Here is a 26,013-nt window from a genome sequence, read left to right as displayed (position 1 = left end):
CTTTGTTTGAAAAATCGTTGATTAAATTATTCTTGTTCTTAATCCTTAAAATTACGAAAAATTTAAATTAATCTTTACAAATACCCTTCTATATTTGCATGCAAATTGTTTTTAGCTATTTGCAATTATTTACCTTTTAATTTCACATAACTTTATTTCATTTCAATTCTTAATGCAGCTTTTCATTCCGTTAATTTATTTTTATTCAAATTTTACTAACAAACAATTGAAGACAGCTTAAAATGGTTGATTGAGGCCAATTGTTGATTTGGTAAATAAACCAGTATCTCCCATATCTTCATTGTAACCTGGACGATATTTCATGCCGGGTGCCTGTAATACAAAAAATTTGTCAATAATTGAAGGGGACATCAAATAGAAGAAATCTTACGTTGAACCACACATCACGCCAAATTTTGCTGCTGTCCGCATCGCGTAACAGTTCTGGTACGTCATAACGTGGCACATTAAAGTAGTTCATCAAAGTGCTTTTTTCGTTACAGTACTTGATACGGGCTTCACACCACTCAGCTTCGAGTGGGAAACGCCAATCCTTCATTTTTTTATTGTGGTAATCAACTTCGAACTGTCCGAAATCAATTCGTTCAATATCTTCAACCACAACTTCGGTCTCACCACCAGCAGTCCAATCGTAAACCAGGATTTCAGCATGGATACTTATATCCTTAAGGAAATGTTGTTTATAAAACGTTTCAATGTCCTTTAGGTAGGTATCAGTGAAAACCTTCGAATTAACTTCGTAATCAGTATTACGAGCTTTAATGCGTTGCTGTAAATTATCAAATGGGATAAATTAAATGGTTTTTACCGATTATCAAACTTTATTTACCTTAACAGCTTCGACAGGGCAGTCCAAGTAGATAACCAAATGCGGTTTTAGAAGCTCGTCAATTGTATTTTGGCGAATTTCATAATATACCGAGTGGGCACCACGCGAAATATAACCGTTCTTATGCATTGCTTCCAAGAACACAAAGTCCGAATAGCAGCTTCGATCCAAAACTACACCTTGCCCCGTAGAAAGCACATGTTGTAATGCATCTATATATTGTGAATATCTCAACATATACATGCGAATTTGGAACTGTGCAGCCAACGGATGATTGGGTTCACGGCAAAAGTTAGACACATCATAAGAACGACAGAGTTCAGGTAATTGAGGGTCTAACTTGCGCATATCATAACCATAGGAATTGATATAAATCAAATCCATGTTCACTGCCGGAAAATAACACATTTCCAACTCATCTGCCAATTGTTTGGCAAACTTGCTTTTGCCTGCACCGATCGGTCCTTCAACACATATGACTTTAGAGTTCTCATCCATACGTTTTGATGTTTTGTCAAAAAACGAGTTCAGCACAGTGTATCGTTTTTCTTTATATGGGTATGGGGGTTCTTTTGGTATCCGTGGACCACCACGCATAGCTTTACCCATGATAGAAGCTTTTTGCGTTAAGGCCATTGGAGAAGCTGACTGCGTATTCAGCAATGCAGGGCTACCATTACGGCCACATAGGCGCACAATGCCCACACGGAAAACAGAGGCCATTCTGAAAATAATTAACTTTTAAATATCAGTTGAATATATATACAATGGCAAGTACACTATATATTTTGAACAATACGACTATTGGAATTAACTCATTACATCACAGCTCTGCACCGAAAACGTACGAAACCGATACATTAAAATAGTATTTAAAACGAGTTCAATATTGACCCGCAGTATATGCAAATACAATATTTAAACTTTTATGTTTATAAAAGTGTAATTAAAACGATTATGCATGTTTTTCTCACCTTAAAACTGTTTAATACAATTTGACTATTTATTTTCTACCCTAAAAATTGGAGGGCCATATGAGAGCTCTTGTCAACTGAACTGTCACTGAAATAGATTGGCAGCACTGGTTGCTTACAGAGTGATGAAAAATGGAATATGTTAGAATATAAGTATATAATGAGATCAGAGAATGTAAAATTTTCTGATGAGATATTGTTTTAAGACGGTTATAATAAATTTTTTCATTCCTTCATATTTATTTATTTACCTGTAATGGCAGTAATTGACATATTGATGATGATTTGATGTTAGTAACACCAACACTTTTAATACCACTGAACCAATTTGGTGAATTTCATGTGCAAGGCGGGATCGTTATTATTTTTAGTGCGCAGACGCGGAAATGAAATTTCCCAAATCCTGTGCATATTTAGGGCGGAAACTCTTTTATGATATACCAGAAATATTTGGCATTACAACGTATTGAACGGTTTTTAAAAGCGGTCACATTTCTACGCTGCCCTAAAATATTCATAAATATTTGATATTTCCAATTTATTTGAACAAAAAATAATATAAATGCTCAAAAAATTGCAACATAACTTGAAAATTTAATAAGGTGTGTTAAGATAGTATTACTGTATAAAAATAAAATATATCGAGTGCGTCAGACTATTGTAAGTGCAGTGAAGCACTGAAGTGCTTGTATTTAATGATTTTAATATGGCTTGGGATTTCTCAGCAAAATATTGAAAAGTTCAGAATTTAAGTAATATTTTATTACGTTTGCATTGTATGTATTTATGTGGAATAAAACCATGAATTCGAAAGTAAATTCTATATATATATACATATATGTACGTCAATTAGAAATCGTCAGCAGAGCACATACATATGTATGAAAACAACAACAACGGCATTCGAACCAGTAGCATAGAGCAAATACAGCTTCCTTATTTCCTCCACAAGCACCTCGTACTCCGCTTTCCAGGGTCAGCAAAATAGCTAAATTCTTGTCGTCAGCAAAGAACAGCAGCTTCTTACCCTGCCCATCAAACGTTATAATTACCCTACCCAATGGTGTAATGAAATTCACAGTCCGCGTTACAATTTGAGTACCAGTGGTAGCTATGCACTTGATGCTAAATTTCAATGCACCGCCTCAAATACCAATGCAAGAAAACCAAAAATTTCCCTTTTGGTGAAAAATACCAAAGTACGAGTATTGACTCTGCATGCCGGCTAAATACATAATAGCTGTCGTGTCTGTTGACATTTTATAGAACGACTGGTTCAGTGCTACGTTGAATCACATTTTCAAACATAAACAAACAGAAATTTTGCTGTGGGGATGGGTGGGACATGCGCAGCGCCTCTTTCAACATATCTTGCACTGAGTATCTCGGACTCTCTGTTTTCCTCTTGCAATATTTGCACTGCCCTTTAGACACTATTATGTATGCTGAGCGAAAAAAAGCAAAAAGGTTGAAATATAAAATTCAAAAGGTCTTCGCTACAGCGTATGCGTTGCGAAAATATTTGTTCAGAGTCTAATCAACAGCCTGGTCGTACCATATTAGAACCCTAAGGTTTACTTGCTTTCATAAATACACAAACATGCACAGATACCTTTTTGAACATTGCTATACGTACTTGTTCAATGCTAATGCCAACACTTAATACTTTCCGGTCCGCGCTGCAGTCGTCGCCCAACCAACACATTTCAATTGTCACACGATGCTGATACGTTGGAAGAGCAAAGATAAAAGTTCATCGAACCAGAGCAGCAGCAACAGCAGCAGTAGCTCATCAAAGAAAAAACGAAAAGGACGTGAAGCAGGTGGGTATGGGGGTAAATGTGAATATTTAAATAGTTCATGAAGTTAAATGCACACACGTCATTATAAGTATTTACACATTTATATATGCACATATTTATATGAATACGAGTTGTTGGGGTGTAGGCGTTAACACCGATTGCTCACTTCCGTGTCACAATCTATGCAAAGGTGTCCTTTGAAATCAATAACTACGACATAAAAAATTCAACATTTGTTTACTCATTAGCTCAAACTCACCGGTGAGCGTTAATTAAAATCAAAAGATAGCTCCAATATAAATGTATATTCGCGTGGACAGCGGAGACTGTGATTTGTATTATACATTTTCAGCGACAAATAATATAATTTTGACCAAACCAATCTAATTGTCGAATACCTCCATTAGGATATTTTACAAAACTCAAATTTTCCTTAAAATTCGGCTTAGGCTTGAAAATTATATACAAGTATGGGATATTTTAATGAAGGGACAACTTTTTTTTCTTCCACTGCATTCATATTTACCCCTTGTTTCCAATAGAAGACTGGCAGAATGACGCCAAAACTGGGCGTATGCCAACTAATGAGCAAGGTGAGTTTTACCAAAATTTCGCATCGAATAAATATCAAGAATACTAGCATACATCCATTGTTTATTAATACAGTCAGCGATCATAGGAGAGGTATGCGACGAGACGATCCGCGGCGGCACACACTTGGCGGCGATATGATATTGTATGCTGGTAATCAAGGACAGCAGCAGCAGCGGGCCATGGATCTAGAGGTGATATGAAAAAATCAATAAATATAAGCACACAACTAAAACAATCTAAACACATTCTTTTTTTTTTTCAAATACATACAGATGAGTACGCGCGCACAGAAAAACAAAAAGGTATTTTCAAAAGATTGTATATTAATATTTTATAATGCAATTTGGTGTACAAAATGTAAGACAACTTCTTCATTACGTTTTGTAATCTTATTTAAGAATAATGTACCACGCGGCTATACTCCCTTGAATCAAGGACCTTTGTTCGACGATGACCCAGGCATTATGTCCGAGGTAGAAACGGCAAGCACTGGCTTTCGGCGTGGCAATAAACAACGGTCTTCGCTTCCAGTCGTTAGAACACCTTCGAAGACGTTGGAGCGCCCTTTAGGTGAATTTAAAACAGACATTTTTTTATGCAAATATTTTCCTTGACAATTACTAAGCTCTTTTTTAATTTTATATGCAGGATTAGTATTTTTACAGTATCGTTCGGAAACAAAACGCGCTTTATTGCCTAACGAAATAACCTCAATTGATACGGTTCGAGCGCTTTTCGTTCGTTCCTTTCCACGACAACTAACCATGGCATATCTGGAAGGTCCAAACGTTAAGATCTACATACATGATGCAAGCAAAGACATGTTTTATGAACTAGAGGATGTTCGTTCACATTTACGAGAAATTCGTGACCGGTCAGTATTGAGGCTTTTTGAGTCCACTGAAGTTGCTGCACCGCCACAAATTCTACCAGGTGGCCCTGGCGTACCTCAGCCACTCCCACAAGTTACGCCTAATCATTGGGACCAAGACCAGGTAATTAATCTGACTCAATCAAATATGTGTTAATATTATTAAACGTGCCTTTAATTTTTACTTCCCCAGAGCTATTTCAGCGAACCAGAATTTGATTCAGACTACAAACATCAACACATTCATAAATCAAAGGTGAGATTTTTATTAGCATAAAATACAATAAAATAATTTTAAATAGGCATAGGTATGTAACATACATATGTACATAAAATACAATACAAAAGAATATTATCTACAAATTAATCTAGTTAATGCAAGCACCACCAATAACGCCGACTGCGCAATCAGTCGAAGCCCGCAATTAAATGCGTTTTAAAATGCGTCAACATACGAAACAGCTGCAATCTCCCCAAGCGCTCATAAACCTGCTGACTAGTGCGGTCTCTCCTGCCCAAGCCATGGTAATCAGAAATTACCACATCCACCAACACTTAATCCTTTCAGCGTGTTATCCATTTGCTCCTTGGCATTTTTCCATGCAAATACGATAGCACCTTGGAATGGCTCCGTGTCACAGGCACTACACAACGCCATTACCGCCTTCACTTCTTCCTCAGCTGGTTCGCGATCGTGTTCCTGAATCTCATCTTCGATGTTCATTTTCTGTGTTAAATCCTGTTTGAACTGTTGCCCACCAAAATCCGCCAAACCATCATACTTGAAACTATTACCGAATAACGGGTCATCCACAACACTTCCGTCCTCCAGCAATACCAAACCCCGTTTTTGTAAATTTTTACTTGTTTTATCCAACGTTTGTCTCCGCCTTGGATTCGCAGCTCGTTTACGAACCACTTTCTGACCAAATAACGAATTGGTATTGTTGGTTTTCGCGTGGCGCTTGAACAGAATTCGTGTCTCGGTTTCGTCTATAAACTGCACATTGGCTGGGTTATTTAGCGTACTGTATTCGCGTGTCGTTGAGCTAGTTTGCACAGTCTTTGGTCGCAATGCCAACGCCGCATTTGGCTGTACGATATGTCCCAGTAACTGTTGCGACACCAATCGCGAGCCGGTATTGATTTGGCCGTTCACAAAGTTCGTATTGATGGTGACGGCTTGTTGTTGATCAGACAGTGGGAATAAAGTGTTATCGCCGCTCTGTAACTGTGGCACTGTCTGCGTTGGTATGGTAGGTTGCGGCTGCTGCGGTGGTTGCGCGAGATTGAGACGCACTCGAGTTGGTATTTGCCCACTTGCAAGCAGACTGTGCATTGGTAATGGCCGGTTTATCTAGCAATTTAAAGGAAGAAAAGATCCAATTTGCTAACTCAACTGTATAATCGTGTGAAGATATTCAACTCACAGCAGGGGGTGCCCTTGTAGTGGTTGACAATTCCTGTCCCTCATGATCGAAGTGGTGAACATGATGATGCTTGTGATCGCGGTGTGCCTTACCCGCACTCAGCGCAATATGATATATCTGTACCAAAGTGATCTCAAAGTGTAGGCCCTGGGATAAAATACCCGTTGGTGACAGTCCGCCCGAAAAGAGTTTGCCCTTAGCGGGAATGGTATGACTAACCAACTACAATAAAGGAATTGCTGTTAATAATACGTATGTGTACGTTTAAAATTGCGATTCGCAGATATAGGCTGGTGACGGGCTCATTGAGGACGAACAGTAAAACATCAATAAAAACAAATATAAAAATTAGTAACGATCCCTCACTCATATCAATACTTAAACTCAATTTTAAGATCGGATAATATAAATAATTTCAAAGCCAAGGTAAAAATGCAGCCACAAACACCGAGTAGACTTCGCTTCGGCACACTCACCGCGTTGTTAAAACCACGTCCAATACGCTCCGACTTCACCCAAACCTGCCATTCACCTGTTTTCCCGTTCCACGACGAGCACTGATGATGCCATTGACGCACACGTAATGGATAATTGAGCCTGTAATTAAGCGTGGAGCAATCACAGTTGCAAAACGAAGCGAAACAATCAATAAAAATGCATTACTTCGCGAGTATGATATAAATTCATACCCTCAATATAAGCATTACACCTTTTACGGGCTTACCTATATATTTGTTGACCTTTTATGGCCATCGAAACAAAACTGGAATTTTGTGAGTTCGAAACCCAAAACTGAAACTCGCGCGGTTCATCCTTAACTGGTATTTGTGGATTAGAGTGGGTCAGTTGGCCAGCGGTGTCAGCGGAAATTGGACAATACGAAAAACATTTAGAAATATGAAATGAAAAAGGAAAATGTGAGCACTGGAATATATTGCAATTGTAGTCTATTGAAAATTGCCAGCAAGACAGAGTTACATATGAATATTTTTTCAAACATGTTGACTCAATGAATTGGAAAATAAACGGGCCAATGTAGTAGTCAACTGACCTACTGTTACCCAAGAATGGTGGGATTTTTCCCCACATAACAATCGTGAGCTTTAAGTTGCAACTGCTTTAAGGTTTGAGTTATGTGTTGCAGCGTGTGTTTTCCCGATGCAGTTAATGCAATGACCGATGTAGGCACGTGCAGTGTAAATATCAATTGCACTTCCGGTGATGTTCATCAGCGTTGTTTACTATGTATATGGGATATCAGTCATAAATAATTTGCAAACCAAAACTCAAACTTAAACTCGTTTGAGGAATTCCCACAAACGACGTCAGCAACGCACGCACAACAATTGCAACGCATTATAATAGGATTCATTGCCACACCACAAGAGTTCATCAGCTCTAAGAGGCAGTTGCAAATAAACCGGAAAAAGATGTTGTGATGCTCAACACATCTATACGAATGTACGCATACGTTGCAATCAACACTTGGTTGTTGAGTTGCAGATTTATTACGACTTTGGACGCACTAACGACTACACGCCACACAACAACGCACAGGTCGCTGCCAATCTTTTGCAATTAGCACGTATTTAGCATTGCATTACAGTTACTAAATCCTCACTTTTTGCAATAGGTAATTTCACTTTTATTAGCGCACTAGCGCTATTATAATATAAAATCCATTTAATTCAGTTACTTTTTTTATGACTGGTCACCGAGTGGCAATAAATTGTGCCATATGCTAAAACCTGTAACTTCAATTATGCAACTTTGGCACAGACTGGTGATGTGTGGTATGTAAACCTAGTTTTGCTGCAGCGAAAGCCAGACGGCATCAATTTTGTACGAGTGACGTGCGTTGTTTGTTGAGTTGCAGCATCGCAGCAGCGAGCTTACTTACATATATATTGGAATCACCGTAGGCGCGTAGCTCGTTTACGGCACCATGGCTTTGGTAGTATGGTGTGGCCGCAACGTGTACTTTATTGTGTTGTGTCGTAAACTACCGAAGACAGCAGGAAGCTGACTTCCTTTCACTTTTTATACATCTGTTATTATGAGGTTATATAACTTTCTTCTATTCAGCGAATTCAAGAGATATTCGTGGTGATGTAACAGTTCAAATGACACCGTTTCCTCCATACAAACTTTGCATGCTGAATTAATGCCACGATTGTACTATACCTATTATCCGCACCACTTAAAGTGTAAATATGTATAATGACGCATGAATGCACGCACTGAGTTTAGGTTGAGTGGTCGCCGCGTACATTCAGTTGCAAACCTGTATCCACAATGAAATGGTGTCATGCCACACCCAACAAGCTCTCCAACTAATAAATTTGTAATTGTACCACAATTAACATTTAGAAAGATCCAAATTTATAATAGGAAATTAAACCATTTGACCAAAACCGATCAATTCGAATTTTGCTTATCATTGCTGTGCAATTAACCCAATTAAGAATTTGCCCTAGGCTAGTGATCTTTCATTTACCACTTACCCGAATAGGTTAATAATACGTGATCGCCGCTATGATTTGTATATCGTGACCAAAAACAAATCGTGAATTGATTCAAGTCTGGTAAATCATTTTCGTATGCAACGGTACCATCGTGATTAAAGGCGAACTTTTTTACAGCGCAGTGATCCTATTTTCATCAATAACAAGAGAAAACACAAACACCATTGATATATTAAAATTGTAAAAAAAATCCAACTGTAACATGCGTTGCACGGTTCTTATTACCTCTCCAAAGTCCCCACCACCGAATAAATCGCGTTCATATTCAAATTCGTCGGTTTCAAACTTCAATCCAGTATGTGATCCAGGCAGTCCTGTCAAAGGTGCTGATATTGCGATGGCATCGCTAACACCACTTAACACCTTGCTCGCGGACTTCTGTGGAAGTAAGGGCGACGACGAATACTCAGAACTTTCAACAGAACTACTGCCAAGAGTTAATGTTTTTGCGCTTGTTGCTGAACCGGGATGGGATTGCTGTAGATTGAAGGAGGTTGTAATAGAACCACCCACGATAGGTTTCCAACCATAGCTTAAATGAATGTTATATATTACTCCTGTCGCAAGGACAAAGAAATGTATCCAACTCCAATGCATTTTAATACGAATTTCAAAGTAAAATTTCCCACATAAATAAGTATTAGTATATATAGAAAAAAGCTTTCGACCTCTTCCTTATCTTCCCGTTTTTTTGTTCCCTATTTTACTTTCCTAACCACTTTCGTCGCAATTCACTTTCGTTTTTATATTGAAATTTCGCGCATTCGCCTGGGTTTCTATTCACTTTTATTTATATATCTCTTCGAGTTGACTACGCGTAGACACACGTCTGCACGCGACGATGTCTCGAACTTTATTGGCAGTCAACTGTGGCGGTGGCATATATGGAAGCGACTCTAGCTGGGCTATGCGACTGGGAGATGGAACGCTCGCGACGTCAACAAACTAGTTTGTAAGCACAACAAGCACGTTGCTCGCGCCTCTTCCTATCCCCCTGGTGTTCGAAGCTTTTGAATGGCTCAAACCACTAATCTGCAGCACAATCACCGCTAGTAATTTTCATTCATTCATCAAGCTTCGAATATCAAACGCATTACAGACATCAGCGCCATTGTTGAACACTCTAGACTTTGTTAGTAGCTCTACTAGATAATTGCCAACGTACAGCGATGTAGATGGCACCTGTCTATCGAATGATTGTTTACATTTTTTATGCACACCTAACTAGAAAAAAAGGAATTTACACATGCAGTGGCTTATGCCGATGATAGGGCAATCATCTCAGACTAAAAAAAAAAAGACGGAAATTAGTTTGGAATGCTTTTAAGTGGACAACTCAAGACAATTTAGCAAAAAAAAGCATCTTGGTAGCACTCTGACACTATTTCAACTAGTCTTGTTAAACCACATGCATTCGCATACATATATACATATATACATATAGTAAGTATACATACATACACAGCAATTTTAACAAATCCATTGACAGCTGTCTGGAAAACACCGTTTGAAAGTGAAATTTCAATAGAAATACAAAAGCGTAATCTGCAACTGCCGATTGCCAATCGATTGTTGATTTACTCGGTTTGCGCGCCAAAAATCATGTACGTGATCGATAGTTTGAAAACTTTGCCTTGCAAAACTTGTCAGAAGAGAAAACACATTCTGATACAATCATACAGTAAAAATACTAAAGATTTCTGCTTGGCCGCTACCGCACAGTATTCTCAAGCATATTCACAACTGCCAGCGCCAGCGATAGAGGTTCGATTTGAATATAAGTGTAATGACTCTTAGTCAACGAGAATGATGACGATTTCAAATATTTTTCCTACATACAAATTTTCGTTAGTATTTTAGTTGTTAATCACACTTATGACAGCACATTAGCATAATTAAGTTTCAGTTTGAACCATAATGATATTCGATTGCAGATTGGTAAACAGGCGGCACCGTACTATGTGGGCACCTCGCAGACGTTACCGCGCGGCATGTACTCATCTGATCGCACAAAAGTTCCCATTGGTAAGTTAAATGTCTTAAATAAAATTTAGCCTTATACTCAATTATTTCTTAAAGAGGTAAAACCAAATATGATAAGCATGAAAATAAATAAAATGTAAATATTTGTGCTCTATTTTTTCAATACAATCGTCATTTTTAATTTACTTTAGAAAATTCTATGTGTGTTCTCTGTTTGCGATTACCGAGCTTTTAAATTCTTAATTTCATCTCACATCCATTAATTAGACCTCGCCCATACATTTGTATATATGTATTCGTATGTTGTTCTCTTCATTATCAACTCTTCACGCCTACTAATGACTACCGCTACCTCCCCTCAAACTCCATAACTGTACTATACTCTGTCCATGCATACATATGTAGGAGCGCCAGTGAAACCCTTGCGGGCGCACAACTCAAGAGGTAGCATGGAGCCATTATTTCCTTATACCCCGGATCAGTTATATAGCATCCCAGGTACATACTTTGCATTCATTGACATTCATTATTTCATTTATAATTTTGTTTCAAAGAAAATGTGGTACATTATTGAGAATGGAACCAATTTGGTACACCAACGACGAGGCATTAAATTTGCTTTCAATTTGTAAGAATTAGATATTTTGTATATACTGTGTAATTAACAAAATTTAGTGTTTGTCTTATACTAAATTATGAATATAAATTAATTTTTGATTATGTACTAACATCTTTCCCTCTTTGAGTAAATCGTGTGGCATTAGTAAGTCTTGAAATTGGCATTAGCTCAACATAAGTTTTTGCTAAAAATTTCAGATGGTTACTCAAGTTCACCTGAACGCAGCACACGAGGCAACTACGAAGAACCATATTACAGTCAATACGGAACCAGAGGACCAGTGGTTGCGCCAATCATTGACGAAGAGCAGGGGTTGGTGCAAATAAAATAGAAAATATAAACAATTTGTCATTTCATATCACCTTTTATATTCACTACAGTGATGTGGGTCTTACTGAAGATCAATACGCCGTATATGGAATGAAAGTTGGACCCGGGCGACTACCAAGACCGAATCAAATGTACGATTCAACTAGGTGAGTAGTTTGATGCAGCCATATATCAAATAATATATCAAATGCTTAATACATATAAAAATGCAATAAAAAATAGAATATGTGTGCCTAATAATAAGCTATGTATGCATGCACTTCATTCGGCGTAGACTGTACTCTTCGGCGACTACGTCGATAAATTTTTATTCTCTTAACTCCACCATTTGTGTTAGTCATTGTAGTAGTTGCAGCAGGGTGAAAGTAGGTTTTGCCTGTGTTTAATGGTAAAATGTTTTATTCTCAAAATTAACTAACATACAGCTTCCTACCTTTGCTCCTTATAGCTTGCACAATAAGGCAAAGCAGATATCCGCCGAAGGATAGAAAAGCCAACGCCGTAATGGTGATATGGAATAAAGTTTGCAATTTAGAAGGCTTTTCCTCTGGTTGCCAAGGATGATGTTCGTAGCCACTTTAAATTAAAAAAAAGAATGGTTTTATACCGAGTGCTTTTTTTTAGACATTAAAGGTTAGTTCAGCCCCTTTAATAGCACAATTTGCTACTTTTATCTACTCGTATTAGTGCAGACAATTTGTTGACTATATTAAGGGGCTGCCTGAAACACCTTTAAAACACATTCAGTTTTAATTCTAACCGTTTCTCTGCAGTTAGCGGTAAGGCTTGTGGACTCACACAAGAACTAGTTTTATTATTTTCTTTAGACGAATCACAAACACCCGAATCGTTCTTTGTTTTGTTAAATGCATCGTTTACGTTGGATTCAAAACCTTTCTTCTCATGAAGTTCAGGTAGTCTTTCCAATGAACGCTGAAGTCGCAACAATTCTGACATGTTCAGTTCCATAAGACAGTCAGTCAACATTTCCTTTTCTAGATAATCAGGCGAATTTTCCATAGTATAGGACGGGCGTATTATCAAAGTTTGCAGAAAACATATGAGTAAGAAGACTTTTTTGCGCAAAGAAAACATTTTGCTCCACCTAAACCACCAAGAAACTATCTGAGACTGAATATACACATCTATTTACTATTCACGATTGGCGCGATAATTGGGAAAAGCGTTCAACTCTGTTACGGTCCAAAAACGAAATTTTTAAAACCATTAAAGTAAACGACACATTGAAGAAATGCCTGAAGCAACATTTAAGGAAGCATGCGCAAGTTAGTTGACACCAATTAAAAATGAAGTTCACAACACCAACACTGGGCTAAACAGACTGGAAAATTGTAGCACAGAATAAAAGCGTTACTAATTAAAAAAAAAAAAACGGCGCACTGGCTTACAAATGCATACGCCGATAGTTCTTCCACATATACTTCATGATTTAGTTGTTTCCAATTTTACTGAATATGTATATCAATATGTAGAATACATATGCATTAAAAGATCTTTTGGAAGTATATAGTATATGAATAGGATGGATTATCCTGTCACACTATAATTATTTACGTTCTATAACTAGGCCTGAGGACTTGCATCGTATACGGGTAGAACACATGGAACGCCAATTGGCCAATTTAACAGGTCTAGTACAGAAAGCACTCGTAAATCAACAGCCCCAAATTACACCGATTCCCGTGCCAACCTTGGATCAAAACTATTTGGTTGTACCAACGCAGTGCCAAGGTATGTATGCTATTTATCGCACATCTTTAATTATCTGTCTGTTTGCATTTGTGCTGCTTACACAGACGAAATATCAATGCAAGACACATTGTACTTCGTTAACCCAATTGTCGAACGTTACAAGCGCACGCACTTGCAACTATCAATAATCCATTAACATATACACCATCACTATTACTATCACCCTAGCTCACCGCCATCATCATCTCCACTAACATCAGTTTCACTTTATCGCATTGTTGTCTTTTTGCAAGTAAAAAATCAATACCCACAAAAATTACTTAGCCAATCGTGCGATCTATTGTTGTGCAAATATATTGTTGAATTTCGTTGAAAAAAGTCATTTAATTAAAATGTTCATTTTATGTATGTGCGAAAGTTTTTTTATACAAAAAAAGATGTATACATATTGCGCGCGTAGTAAAAGGTAAACAATCACAATATTAAATGTACAAACACATAGCTATGTACACAAAGATGTATTTTTGTTAAAAATTGACTTAAAAATAAATATGGACATCATTTTTAACACAAATGACAGTGTATAGCTTTTAACAATACACAAAATTGATTACTTAACGGCAGATCTATTATTTCGAATGGGCATGAGAGTGGCTATGTAGCAATAATAGCAGGTATTATGGACTGTGGACTTTATAGTTGAATATTTTGCATAGTTTATCTGCGATGGGAAAGGTACGGCCTTTAGGATAAAAAAAATATGACCTTATCATTTCAAAAACCGCACAACATTTGAAAATACACATACACATAATTGGATACGTTACTCATTTTCATTCGAGGACACAAAATGCAATTAATAACTATGCGCCCACACATAATAATATATCGTTAAATTATCACAATTAATATTGAACGGCTTATATTTTTTACAACCATTTCATGTAGCTAACGGGTCGGGAAATGATTTGTATATAAGGGAAAAGGCACCGAAGTTAGGGAAGAGCTCATGCCGTAAGTTTCACAGCAATGGATATCAATCAAAGAGAAATTTATTAACCTGCATGCTTAATCTTCCAAATAACTTACATAACTTGGTTTAATCTAAATATCGAAAATTAAGAGTATTTGTACAGTGTTGTCAAGCAGTGGTAGTTTCAACATAATCAACAATATTCATTCATATAAAATACATATGGTATTTACACTCATACATATGTATGTTGTATTACTTTTTATATATGTATTAAAATTTCCGGTGCAACTAGCTCGAACTTTAAATTCATTAAGTCAGACGAATTAATTGAATTTTAACGACTTTGTAAAGCGGTCATTATAAAAAAGTAATTCAAACTGAAGTATTTAATTGTTCATGGTACAAGTGCTCCTAATATCAAAGCGTATTTTTAACTTTTTAAATGCATGTGCAATAAATTAATTCAAATAATCAATTAGACGCCTTTTAGTATTTAACGTTTTATATAAAAAAATAAATCTTGTGCTTAAGAAGTTACCACGCTTTGGGGTTTTTCTAATGCATTCATTTGTTTTTCAGAGAAATCAGTGTCGTTTGAAAAGTCAGTTTCCTTTAGTGACGACATACAAGGAATACCCAAATCTCATAGTCCTCAACACGCTGGTAATTAACTCTCTTCTCTGAATAACTTGCTGTTTCTTGTTGTGTATTTAAATTCATTATATTCATTTTATAGTTAAATACCTGCATGTACAGTTACCCGATTGTGTAATCGACATTCACCTTTGAAAGCATGTAAATCTTCAAATTACTTACATATATACTCGTATAATATTAGGTATAAAATTTTGCTTATATACCACAAGCAATATGCAACCCAAGTTACTCCAATTTTCGATAACCAAGCATATACACATATTTATGCTTATAATATTGCTCAAGAATTGCATGCAAATATTACTAGCAATCCATCTACTTGTACCCATTTTCGTGCTACATCCATACATATTATGTACAAATCTTCATAGACACATCTATTCCGCAAATTTTGAAATATTCTATTCTTATTCCACACGTACAAACACACCTGCCACCAATACAATGGTGCGGCCGATCAATGTTTTACTACTCAAAACTAACTAAAAGCCGATAACAAACCTACAAAACCAGCAATAAAATCATCGACTTTACCTCGTACATCTTCCCAGGGTAAGTATACTTGCACAATTTTTTGGCTACTTCTTCACTCACTCTAAAAGCTGATCAGTAATCACACAAACAAGAGTAAAAATATCCTTAGATATTCACAAACACATACTCATAAGTGGTATATGAAAGCTTAATGTTTAAAACACTGCAACAATAACGGGCTTGGCATACACGCAGGAACTAACACACCCACAAATCTTTAGTTACCTACACACATACACATAGAGAAAATTGTATTTGTGTGTTGATCTTTTGTCTCTATTTACCTTGCTCCAGCAGAGAGAGACCGCCTTAAACCGCCGCCGCCCCCCAAGCCATTGGTTTTGGCTCAGACACACCAAACCTATCGCGCTGATATAGCGCTTGCTCCAGAGGTATACAATCATTTGCGTGGATTACAGAAAAAGGCCAAGGATCTTCGCATGGAGGTGCGCACACTACGCCGCCTCTCTCAAGCACAAGCGGTCGCAGTGCGCGAAGACATCAAAGGAACTTTTATGCGCATACGTGCCACACTGCTGGCCAGCAGCGGTACATTTTGGGGCAGCCATCAGGGTGATCAAGATGCCACGCGAATCTCGCGCGAAGAGGAACTCTATAAACAAGAAGTTATCAGACTGGAAAAAGACCTGAGCGACTTGGAGGCTTCTGTGGAGACACTACGTGGCGAAGTTATTAATCGACGTACACGTGTCAATATGACCGCCGTGGAGGACATGGCATTGGTACTCAGCAGAGCCAGGTAACCAAACAAAAGCAGAATACAATTATAAAATTATAAGCACGCGTTACAAGCATGTAATCTTATAGCAAAACCGTTGCGGAATTAAAAATGAAATTTCCTGGACTTTCCAATGGACTACGTTGCATGCTATCGAGCGAAATGGAACGTGTCGTACGGGAAGAGAAATTTCTAAAAGAAGAACCTGACAGGCTTGAGTCGGCATTAAGACGATGTAAAAAACTAACGGGTACATTAGTAACATTGAAAAGGTATGTTATTTGTTGACAACGAAGTTATCTCCAATTAACAACTCCTCTTTACAGGCTGGCCAGCGTACAAGAGCAACGATTGCCCCCCAACGAACCGCAAATCAACGAAGAGCCGCCTCGTTCGGCTGAGATCTCCAATGCAGACAAAGTAAGTTCTCTTATAAACCCTTAATTGAATTATCAAATTTAATTATTCCTTATAATAGCCACGAGAACTTAAAAATTATCGGATATTTCCTGATATTAATGTAGGCTCGTAACAAGCAAAGAAAAATGCAAAAGGCATCAAAAGGACATAGCCCAGTAATTTCTCTAGGAAATGTGAACAATTCTTCTGATTTCAGGGATCTGTCGGGAAATATTCGATCAATTCCGAGTTCGAACGATTATTTTTTTCATTCGAATTTTAAACATTTTGAATTGCACTGAGCGACAAACTATGTATTAACGCATACAGTAATGAAAATATTCAAAATAATTCAGTAAAAACCAGGCCGTTTGTCGAATAGTGCAATCCTATTGGCTAAAATTTGATCTAAAAAATAAAAAAATAAATAGCATTGTCCAACAAGAAAAATATAATTTCACTGAAATATCAGAGTATTCATAAAATTGCCTACTACCATTTGACTATTGTATTCATTATAACCGATTACAAATTCGCATTAGAATTTGATTATTTCCACTTTTGATTTTTCTTTTACTTTCATTCGGTTAAATTTACCATATTCGTATACTTTACTTCGCTGAATCATCTTGCAAATATTGCAAACCAATTTTAATTTATTTTGGTATATGAAACCGTTGAGTAAATAGTAGTTGAAACGTTTCCCGAAATACTACAAAATGCTATAATAACTAGTTTTGTGTGTAAATAAATTACATTTAATTATGTTTTAGTTGAGTACGAAATCATATTATGAATGGCATAAATAAATCGATTTAAGTTAATTTAAATTTATTTTGCAATTGGCTGTTTGCTTACATACTTAGTTGAAGTATTTGTATTTTGAGTTACAAATTAATTTGAATATTTGATCTTCAAAAACGCTGAAATGGCCAGTCCCAACCCTCATTCTGCTGCTAAACTCCCCTCGTTGGAAAATACTTACAAAGGAATTATTACAAAAACATTGTCAAAATTACATATGTCAAAAAATTAGCTTAATCATATATTTTACCACTGAATGTAAGCACCATAAATTAACGATATATAACTTTTGGCTTTAAAATCTGCTAAGGAAATACTATCACTAATCTAATCCGGCAACACAGAAATCAATGACATTTACATACGTACATACTTATGTACCATATGTAAATTTTTAATTAATCATAAACTCGCCTTTTAGTACTCAGGATAAGTTTTAAAATCCATACACTGATGTAGCTATATTCGCAATTTTAGCGCAATCAAATGGAAACTGTACATGTTACCTTCAATCTGAGTAAAAACCATTTTAGATTAATATTGAATTCAATGAAAGCCTCACAGCCTTGCCGGAAAGGCCTTCACATGCGCTTGTTATGTATAAATCAATGTTAATTTTCGGATTAAATTGTAAATCGATTGCAAAATACCGTTCCATCAGTGATGTTTGCTAAGCTTACATACTTCTTTAGTTGTTGTTGGTTTAAGAAACGCTTCACCGATTCACTTCACGCCTAACAAACACTTACATGCAAGCATTGCATTACAAAACATCCTACTTGTGGACTTTTTATACGTGTTCTTTTTTATATTATTTTTGCATTAAACATTTTTCAATGAAAATCGCTAATCGAATTCGATATTACAATAAAATTGCTGCCAGCGTCCCAATCGAATAGTTTCGAATCGGTGTGAGGTGGCTGAATATTGTGATGAGTGGACGTCGGCGGACTGCAACCGAGATAAAAAGTAAATCTTTAACATTGAAAATTAGCTATAACATAAAAATTACATTAACAATTGGCGAAAATTATTTAACAAAAAGCCATTGCGCATAGTTATGTACATCAGCAGCAGCAAAGCATTTCTGTCATTGTAAATATATACGTACCTACATACATACATATGTGCTTATGTGATTACTACGTTGTTTTAGATTTGCGCATTTTGTGCAATATCATTTATGTACGTAAACGATTATACATAAGTGCATAAATAGATATGTATGGTACCGTCTTTGCTGCGACGCGTTGAACATCAATTGGACTGCATCCACAAACGAAAAAATTATTACGAAATATTTTATTTAATTGATAATTGATAAAAGTAGAAGACTTCACGTTTTATGTCTTGTATCTGTCAAACATAAAAACAGTTCGTCTATCGTCGTTACATAATTAATTATTTACAATCAACAATACCAATGTGGTCTTGTTTTCTTCTTGTTCTTCTTTGTATACCATAGTTTAACTGGCGATGGAGTTCTAACTTCAAAGAGGCAATCACTGAGTAATAATCGCATTTTTCTAATCATAACAATTACAATTTCTTGTATGACTATTTTTCTATCACTAGTGATCCTTTTACGCTTGATCAAACCTAAACTTCAGAGACATATTCTAAATTAAAAAATCTAAACAAAATCAAAAGTTAATAATCAACTATCAAAATCCCAAGATTTTAAATTCTATAAAAAAAAATTAATGAAATACAATTGAAATTAAATAGAAAACTGATATACTGTGTTAAATACTAATAATACATAATAGGTTGATGTTACAATAATGTAAAATAATGTTTCTTTAAATAAAAAAAGCTTGTTAATCATTCATATTTAATTTTCACTTATACTTTTCAAGTACAATACTTCTTTCATTTCTTTTTCGATTTAACGATTGTGTGCAAAATCTTAAATTATACTTTTAACTGTATGTTTAGCTTCACAATAACTCTTTTTATTACTGTTTTGCGTATTTATTATAAATACAAATGATTTTACTTTTCACATTCCATATATGTTCTTCCCTCTTTTCTGTCGCATAAATATTTAACACATTTGTTGCCTCTTTTTCACATTGATGTCAAAATCGAATATTTGTGTTAATTATATAAAACTTTCATTGCATTAATTTTTATTTTAATTACACATTAATGAAACATCATCATATGTAATCATCACATACTGTAGTGCAATCTAAATTGATATTATTCATGATTCGCCACATAAAAACCTCTGTCTCATTGCATCCAACCACTTCTACCGGAATATATGTACCATATATTTGCTAAATACCGTAAATTCGCAAAGCTTTATGTGCTGAGTAATACTCATATGGCATAATCAAAGCCATTCATACTACGAGTATGTGTGTGCATATTTACTAAAAGAAATGTACTCATCTAAAAGAATTTGACCTTGCCCTTGTCATAACATAGGCATACATACTATAAGTATGTTTAAACAATTTGAAACTGGAAAATTTAAGTAAAAGCCGAGTATAGTTGGAATTGGTAAAATCTTCACTAAATATGCGATAAATTATAACCGATCTTTACTAATCTTTAGGAATTATTTCTGTAACAAAATGTAATACGAATACAACTGATGAATGATGATGTAGTATGAATATCTCCTTAAATGATATGTGCATCGCATAAAGCAGGTTTTATTGATAACTTAATGTTATTTTAAATATGTCCCATCAGAGAACAAGTAATTGTCTAATAACCGTCTAAATAAAAAAAAAACGTTTAATGCATTCCGATAGATAAGTAAACTTGCATCGTCAAAAACTCGTACATAGCCGTGAACAAGGCATACTGAGTTTTGAAATTATATTCACATTTATCGAAAGAAGCTACTGCGATTAAAACATAAGCATATATGATATATTATATCTACACATATATGGCCGCGTTCATTAATTTCTTTGCCAATCAAAAATAGAACTTAAATTTACTGAAATCATCCATTCATTCAGATACTTCACACCAGTCTGCATAGCGCGAAGCATTTCAGGAAATTGAAGCAAAAAATACAAATATTTTCGGCCATGGATCTCACTTTTAACATACATACAAGTATGTGTAAAATGTGTGTATTGGTTAACTGCCAATCGGTGAAGTATTCTTAGGACGACAGTACATGCAACGTAAACAAATACAATTTATAACTCACTTGCGTTGTCAAACTTTATACGCAATAACACCTAACATTCATTATTGCTTGTTGGGCATCAGTCGAATCGCGCTCGTATTTAAACCCCCTCCCGTTCACTTATTCCGATGTTCTGTTTTTCAATTACGCAAAAAACAGTGAAGTCCATTACCGAATTGGTAGTGTGAGGTTAATTTTGTTTTTCTTTCGATTATATTTACTTTTTATGATTTTTGATCTTTTTTACATTTTTAATCGGCTTGCCTGTTGAAATTACATTTGAAACGCTTCACATGCATATCGTAGTATTTATTTGTTGTTTTTAGATAAAATGTCTATCGATATTAGACGCCTTTTTAATTGTGCAAAAATAAATGTAAATACTTTTGTTTTATTAAGCAATTTACTAAATACGTTTATACGAACATCTATTCAATATATATTTTTCATGCTAAACTGTTGCCCTTAATTGGCATTTCATTTTACGAATATATGTACATAGAGAGTATGATTTATGATATTTATGGAGACGTTGCATTTATATTAGAAAAATGAGTAAGCTTATGCATGTATGTGTGTACGTATGCTTTAACTCTCTCAATAAATACCTTATTAAATATTTATATTTGTATCAACATGCATATTTTTACTTTGGAAGCAATTTTCTTATTTAGTAAATGTACACACTAATTTACATACTATCTCCACTATCAATACTCCTACAATCACTATAAATACAGATGTTCAGTACTTTGAATGTTTGTTAACTGTACTTTATGATATGATCATCATCTTTTGTTAATTTATATTTCATATTTTTATACGTTGCTGTTATTATTATTGTAAATTTATTACTTTAGCCAATCCCAACACCCAGGATGGGGTCGTTCGCTATCAGCGGGGGACCCGAAAACGCACTCGATGCTCTGCTAGACGAATTGCAGACCTTTTCGAAACCACTCTCACAGAATAACGAGGTTGGTTCACAACTACACTGCTTGTAATATTGACTTGAAGAAAATTATTATATATTCAATAGGTACGCCCCGATGATTCAACATCTGATGAAAGTTCGCAAGCACTGCAAAGCACAGTCACCACACAAATATCCCAAGCACGTCTCTATATCCAAACTACCGACACAAACATCATTCCAATACAATCGCAACCCATTTCCACCGCAGCCACCAGCATTGTTAATACTTTGCCACATAAGCAAAGCAATCACATCGCCAACGAATCCATTGGTAATGCAACTAATGTAACCTCTCTTATGGTGCATACCAATGTTGGCAGTCTTCGGCGTCTCCATTCATATCCCAGTGGGTCAGATACAGACATATCACCGCCACAGAACGTACGTGCGGTGACTAACAAGCCACCAGTCCCTGAACGCACCGCAGATCTGATAACGAAAGTGACCAACAAACGTATACCTCCACCACCCCCACCGCGAACTAGCTCGCGTAGTCCACTCGCCAGCCCCACAAACCCAAATGTACCACACCAGTTACCAACGGTTAGCGAAACCGACGTCTTGGGTAACAAGTCAGATAGCGGCGGAGGAAGTGGCAATTCCAGCGGTAACGAGTCAGCGAACGACCACGTCCAGAGGCAAGTGGCTTTGGAAATGCGTCATCAGGAATTGCTCAAAAAGCAGAAGCTCTTACAGGAACAATACCAACGCTTGCAGCAAATGACGAAGATTACCGGCGTAGAAATGACCGCCATAGATAGCACAGTCCAACTACAGAAAACTAGCAGCGACTCTAATTTACAACAAAAAATCAACGTTCACCAGTCACCAATAGCCAATGTGGGAGAGAAGTCACAAGATAATGGCATGCCAGGAACAGAGAAGTGTGATAATACAAAACAAGTCACCAATGTCATTGCATCAAATCCAGAAACACTGGGAAATTCGGGTGGTGGCGGCAACGATAGGAGCAGCAAAAGTGTTGGCAGCGCTGGCGGCTCTACTACAAAGCAGCTATATGAGACCGAAATACTCTAACATAAACCATTAATAATGGTGGAATGGCAGGAAACTGAAATTGATATTTGAGTAAAGGATAAAAAGCACAAACACACATGACGCACTGGAGCACAGGTTTTACTTGGAACACGCTTACCGCTGACAACTGGCAACTGGCAAACGTTATTGTAATAAACGCACAGAAAACCTACACCGCACTATATTGCAAGAAAACAACGATTAACATTAACGGATGAAAATTTAAAAGAGTGTTAAAAATGTATATGTTTGAAAGAACAAAAGACACTAGTATCTGTATAAATATGTGATTATTGTGCTGGTTGGCAAATAACTGGCTGGTAATGATTAAGATTTAAAAATATTCTGAAGATATTATTCTAAAACCTATTGTAATATAGTCGTGACTACATTTGCATTTAGTATAGGAAAACCTAGTCAAGCTATTTATAGCTGTCCCTTGCTCAATCCATCGAGAGAGCACAAATTTCTCAGATTTAGAGTGCCCGTCATTTGCATCTGACCATAGCGCAAACATAATTTAGGGGAACTTATGTTCCAAGCTTATTTCAAAAAGCTCATAAGAAATGAATGCAATATTGCAAGCTACAAAGCTACGGCAAATTAACTTGTTCGAGTTTAGATTAAAAAGGAAAAACTTTGGTGACTAACAAAAAGCAACCTACTTCAAAAATATCGCTCTCACTAAAGCAACACGCAAACTCGTTAACAATAAGCAGACAACAGGCACTTAAAATAAAACTTAATCACATTGTAATGTTACATTCCCTGCAACGATACTCGATAAACGTTTACGGCTCACCGGTATCTTTGCAATAGTAAGCTCAAGCGATATTCCCTGCATATACATACATATTAGCAGGAAATTTTCACTCTGTGTTGAATGCTCCCAGAGTGGTACACAGTGTTTTTGTTTATTTTATTAATGTATTCCTTCGGTACAGGGCTATCGCAATCGCCACACTTTCTCACACATCACACACTTTTACAAATATAGATATGTATGTGCACAAGTGCATATTCAAATTGTCTGGTCTTAGTTTTAGGATTTAAGCTGTTGTACTTGTAGTCTAGGATACAGTACTGCGTAAGGCTTTAGATTTAGAAATAGTTGCTACACTTACGTAATTTATTTTGGTACAATAAGTACTCATTAATTTAATATGAAAATCAAATGGTATTTAGACTTGCATATGATGTAGAATATATTGCTGCAATATATGTATGTAAAGTTGGTGACCATAGCTCGAAATGAATCGAATCAAAATGGGAACGAAAAGACACTATGTCGGCTTAAATGAAATTTAGAAGGCATTTGTTTTGCCTAGTTGTTATTTAGTTAATATTTTAAAATTGCTAGTTATAAATGGTTGAATATATAAATTAAATTATTTGCACTTACAAGGGTATATCCACATATACATTGCGAAGAGTGGAATGGTCCTACAAGTCCTCGATAACAATATTTAAACAAGTATATATAGCAATGAAATCATAGTTAATCTGCAATTTGCAATGCAAGTTGATCTAATTAACCGTCAAATGTATGTATGACTATGAGATGTTATTTGTTGTAATGCACTTGAAATTCGCAATTTTATTATTATATAAGTAAAATGTTAGATTTTTAGTACGTATACATACAAAAATTCATATCCATGTATTTGTAAAGTATTTGTTTTTGTTAAATGTTCACAAATACTCTACGTACTAAATATTTATGCGTTAATGCTTTGTCCTTTTGTTAACCAATAGTCATAATTCACCTTATCCAATTATTATATGTATGAATGTATATTCACAGAATAATATGTACTTGTGTGTGACTAACATGCAAATGAATTATATTAAATTAGTAATTGTACTAGCATAAAATGGCAAAGATCAAGCAAGAAGTAGAAAATAGATGAAATAAAATTAAACTGCCTGTACAGGAGCTCAATACTAAGTAAAGACATAGGTACTTATATAAGATCTCTGTGAGAGTTGGTGTGTGGCAAAAATGTGCAGGCAGTAACCTAATAAGTTAACCATATACACATAACAAAGTAATCCCTAGCATATTGATGAAAAAGTCATGCCAATTACGCATTTTACTTGACAAAAGTTTTGTTAAATTGGCAAGGAAAGTGAGACTGATAGTTTTATGTACATTACACGCATTCAAAAAACCAAGCAAACAAACGAACTATAGTATTTCGAATATTTATGAATACCAAATACAACATTATACGAAATTAAAATATTATATTATCATTTAGTTAAACATCAAGTGGGGCAGCAATAATTTGATTGAAAATACTACGTATTAAAAGGCAAAACATTCGAAACACTTAACTATTTTCAAAAATATTTCTAATCACGTCATTCTTTCATATGCGTGGCTATACATACATACATAGACATTTTCAAACAAACTATTGCTCCCGCCAATCACGTAAGCGTCGAATCAAAGCATAACTTAGAAAATATGAGTAAATTAAAAACTAATCAAAGAAATAAAATAATTGAATATTAACCCTATTACACACGCCATTCCATTCAGCAGTCTCTATGTCATTACAACTTCAGAATAAAATAAAAAGACAAACAAGATGCATACTCACATACGTATGTATAGTTAATAAGAAATATTATTGTTTTGACATACTAAATACTCGACTGGTCTCTACAAGTTTGAACATCAAGCCAAGATAGTTTATGAAGAAGTAATTTTTAAAATACATGTGAAAAACAGAACTACAACAATATTTTACATTATCAATGTTTCATAATTAGGGCCAAGAGTATTCACGTGGATATTTAGTAAGAACCAAGTTATCCCAAAAGTACTTATGTATGTGCGTATGTATGTACATACTTGACTGCATATAGAGATACATATAAACACATATTTGTTTAGCTAAGAGCACTAAACATACATACATATGTGAAATTAACTAAATACTGCAAGTACTTAAAAATTTTCTTCATAATAAATTTCGTGAATAAAATCGTAAAAAGAGTGTGAACATTTTTTTGGTTTCGGGCATAGAATATGTG

The 26,013-nt window shown here is 35.6% G+C and overlaps 4 protein-coding genes across 10 annotated transcripts in view; 2 read left to right on the top strand and 2 right to left on the bottom strand.

Annotated features, from left to right (window-relative positions):
* The window catches only part of exd (PBX homeobox extradenticle), a 62,749-nt gene that overhangs the window by 7,204 nt on the left and 29,532 nt on the right, over window positions 1–26,013 (top strand). The gene's annotated exons all lie outside the window — the stretch shown is intronic.
* Window positions 180–1,943, bottom strand: ND-42 (NADH dehydrogenase (ubiquinone) subunit ND-42). The gene is made up of 4 exons (XM_014234228.3): window positions 1,825–1,943; window positions 851–1,574; window positions 392–790; window positions 180–333 (listed from the first exon to the last, which is right to left on the bottom strand). The coding sequence occupies exons 2-4, from the start codon at window positions 1,571–1,573 to the stop codon at window positions 238–240; spliced, it is 1,218 nt and encodes a 405-aa protein (XP_014089703.2). The 5' UTR covers window position 1,574; window positions 1,825–1,943; the 3' UTR covers window positions 180–237.
* On the top strand, window positions 2,279–25,973 carry LOC106617178 (coiled-coil domain-containing protein CG32809). Of its 7 annotated transcripts, none has more exons than XM_036372582.2 (21): window positions 2,279–2,426; window positions 3,510–3,647; window positions 4,169–4,219; window positions 4,293–4,411; window positions 4,493–4,522; window positions 4,619–4,790; window positions 4,869–5,215; window positions 5,285–5,347; window positions 10,981–11,071; window positions 11,435–11,527; window positions 11,846–11,960; window positions 12,029–12,124; window positions 13,567–13,730; window positions 14,640–14,705; window positions 15,247–15,330; window positions 15,814–15,876; window positions 16,156–16,618; window positions 16,687–16,869; window positions 16,924–17,017; window positions 21,818–21,934; window positions 21,997–25,973. In XM_036372582.2, exons 2-21 carry the CDS (start codon window positions 3,545–3,547, stop codon window positions 22,969–22,971), a joined length of 3,489 nt encoding a protein of 1,162 aa, XP_036228475.2. In that variant the 5' UTR covers window positions 2,279–2,426; window positions 3,510–3,544; the 3' UTR covers window positions 22,972–25,973. The 7 variants fall into 7 exon arrangements, with proteins under 7 accessions (XP_036228475.2, XP_036228474.2, XP_036228471.2 ...); XM_036372581.2 differs by lacking the exon at window positions 11,435–11,527 and adding an exon at window positions 19,266–19,309 and having other exon boundaries at window positions 21,997–22,131; XM_036372578.2 differs by lacking the exon at window positions 11,435–11,527.
* b6 (pentraxin-related protein b6) lies at window positions 5,334–9,920 on the bottom strand. The gene is made up of 6 exons (XM_014234198.3): window positions 9,272–9,920; window positions 9,026–9,173; window positions 7,246–7,339; window positions 6,998–7,118; window positions 6,522–6,743; window positions 5,334–6,448 (listed from the first exon to the last, which is right to left on the bottom strand). Exons 1-6 carry the CDS (start codon window positions 9,641–9,643, stop codon window positions 5,621–5,623), a joined length of 1,785 nt encoding a protein of 594 aa, XP_014089673.1. The 5' UTR covers window positions 9,644–9,920; the 3' UTR covers window positions 5,334–5,620.

The sequence above is a fragment of the Bactrocera oleae genome, chromosome 5, assembly GCF_042242935.1.
Source record: "Bactrocera oleae isolate idBacOlea1 chromosome 5, idBacOlea1, whole genome shotgun sequence".
Lineage (NCBI taxonomy): Eukaryota > Metazoa > Arthropoda > Insecta > Diptera > Tephritidae > Bactrocera > Bactrocera oleae.
The sequence above is the reverse complement of the archived record's forward strand: the minus strand, read 5'-3'. Positions and strand labels throughout refer to the sequence as shown.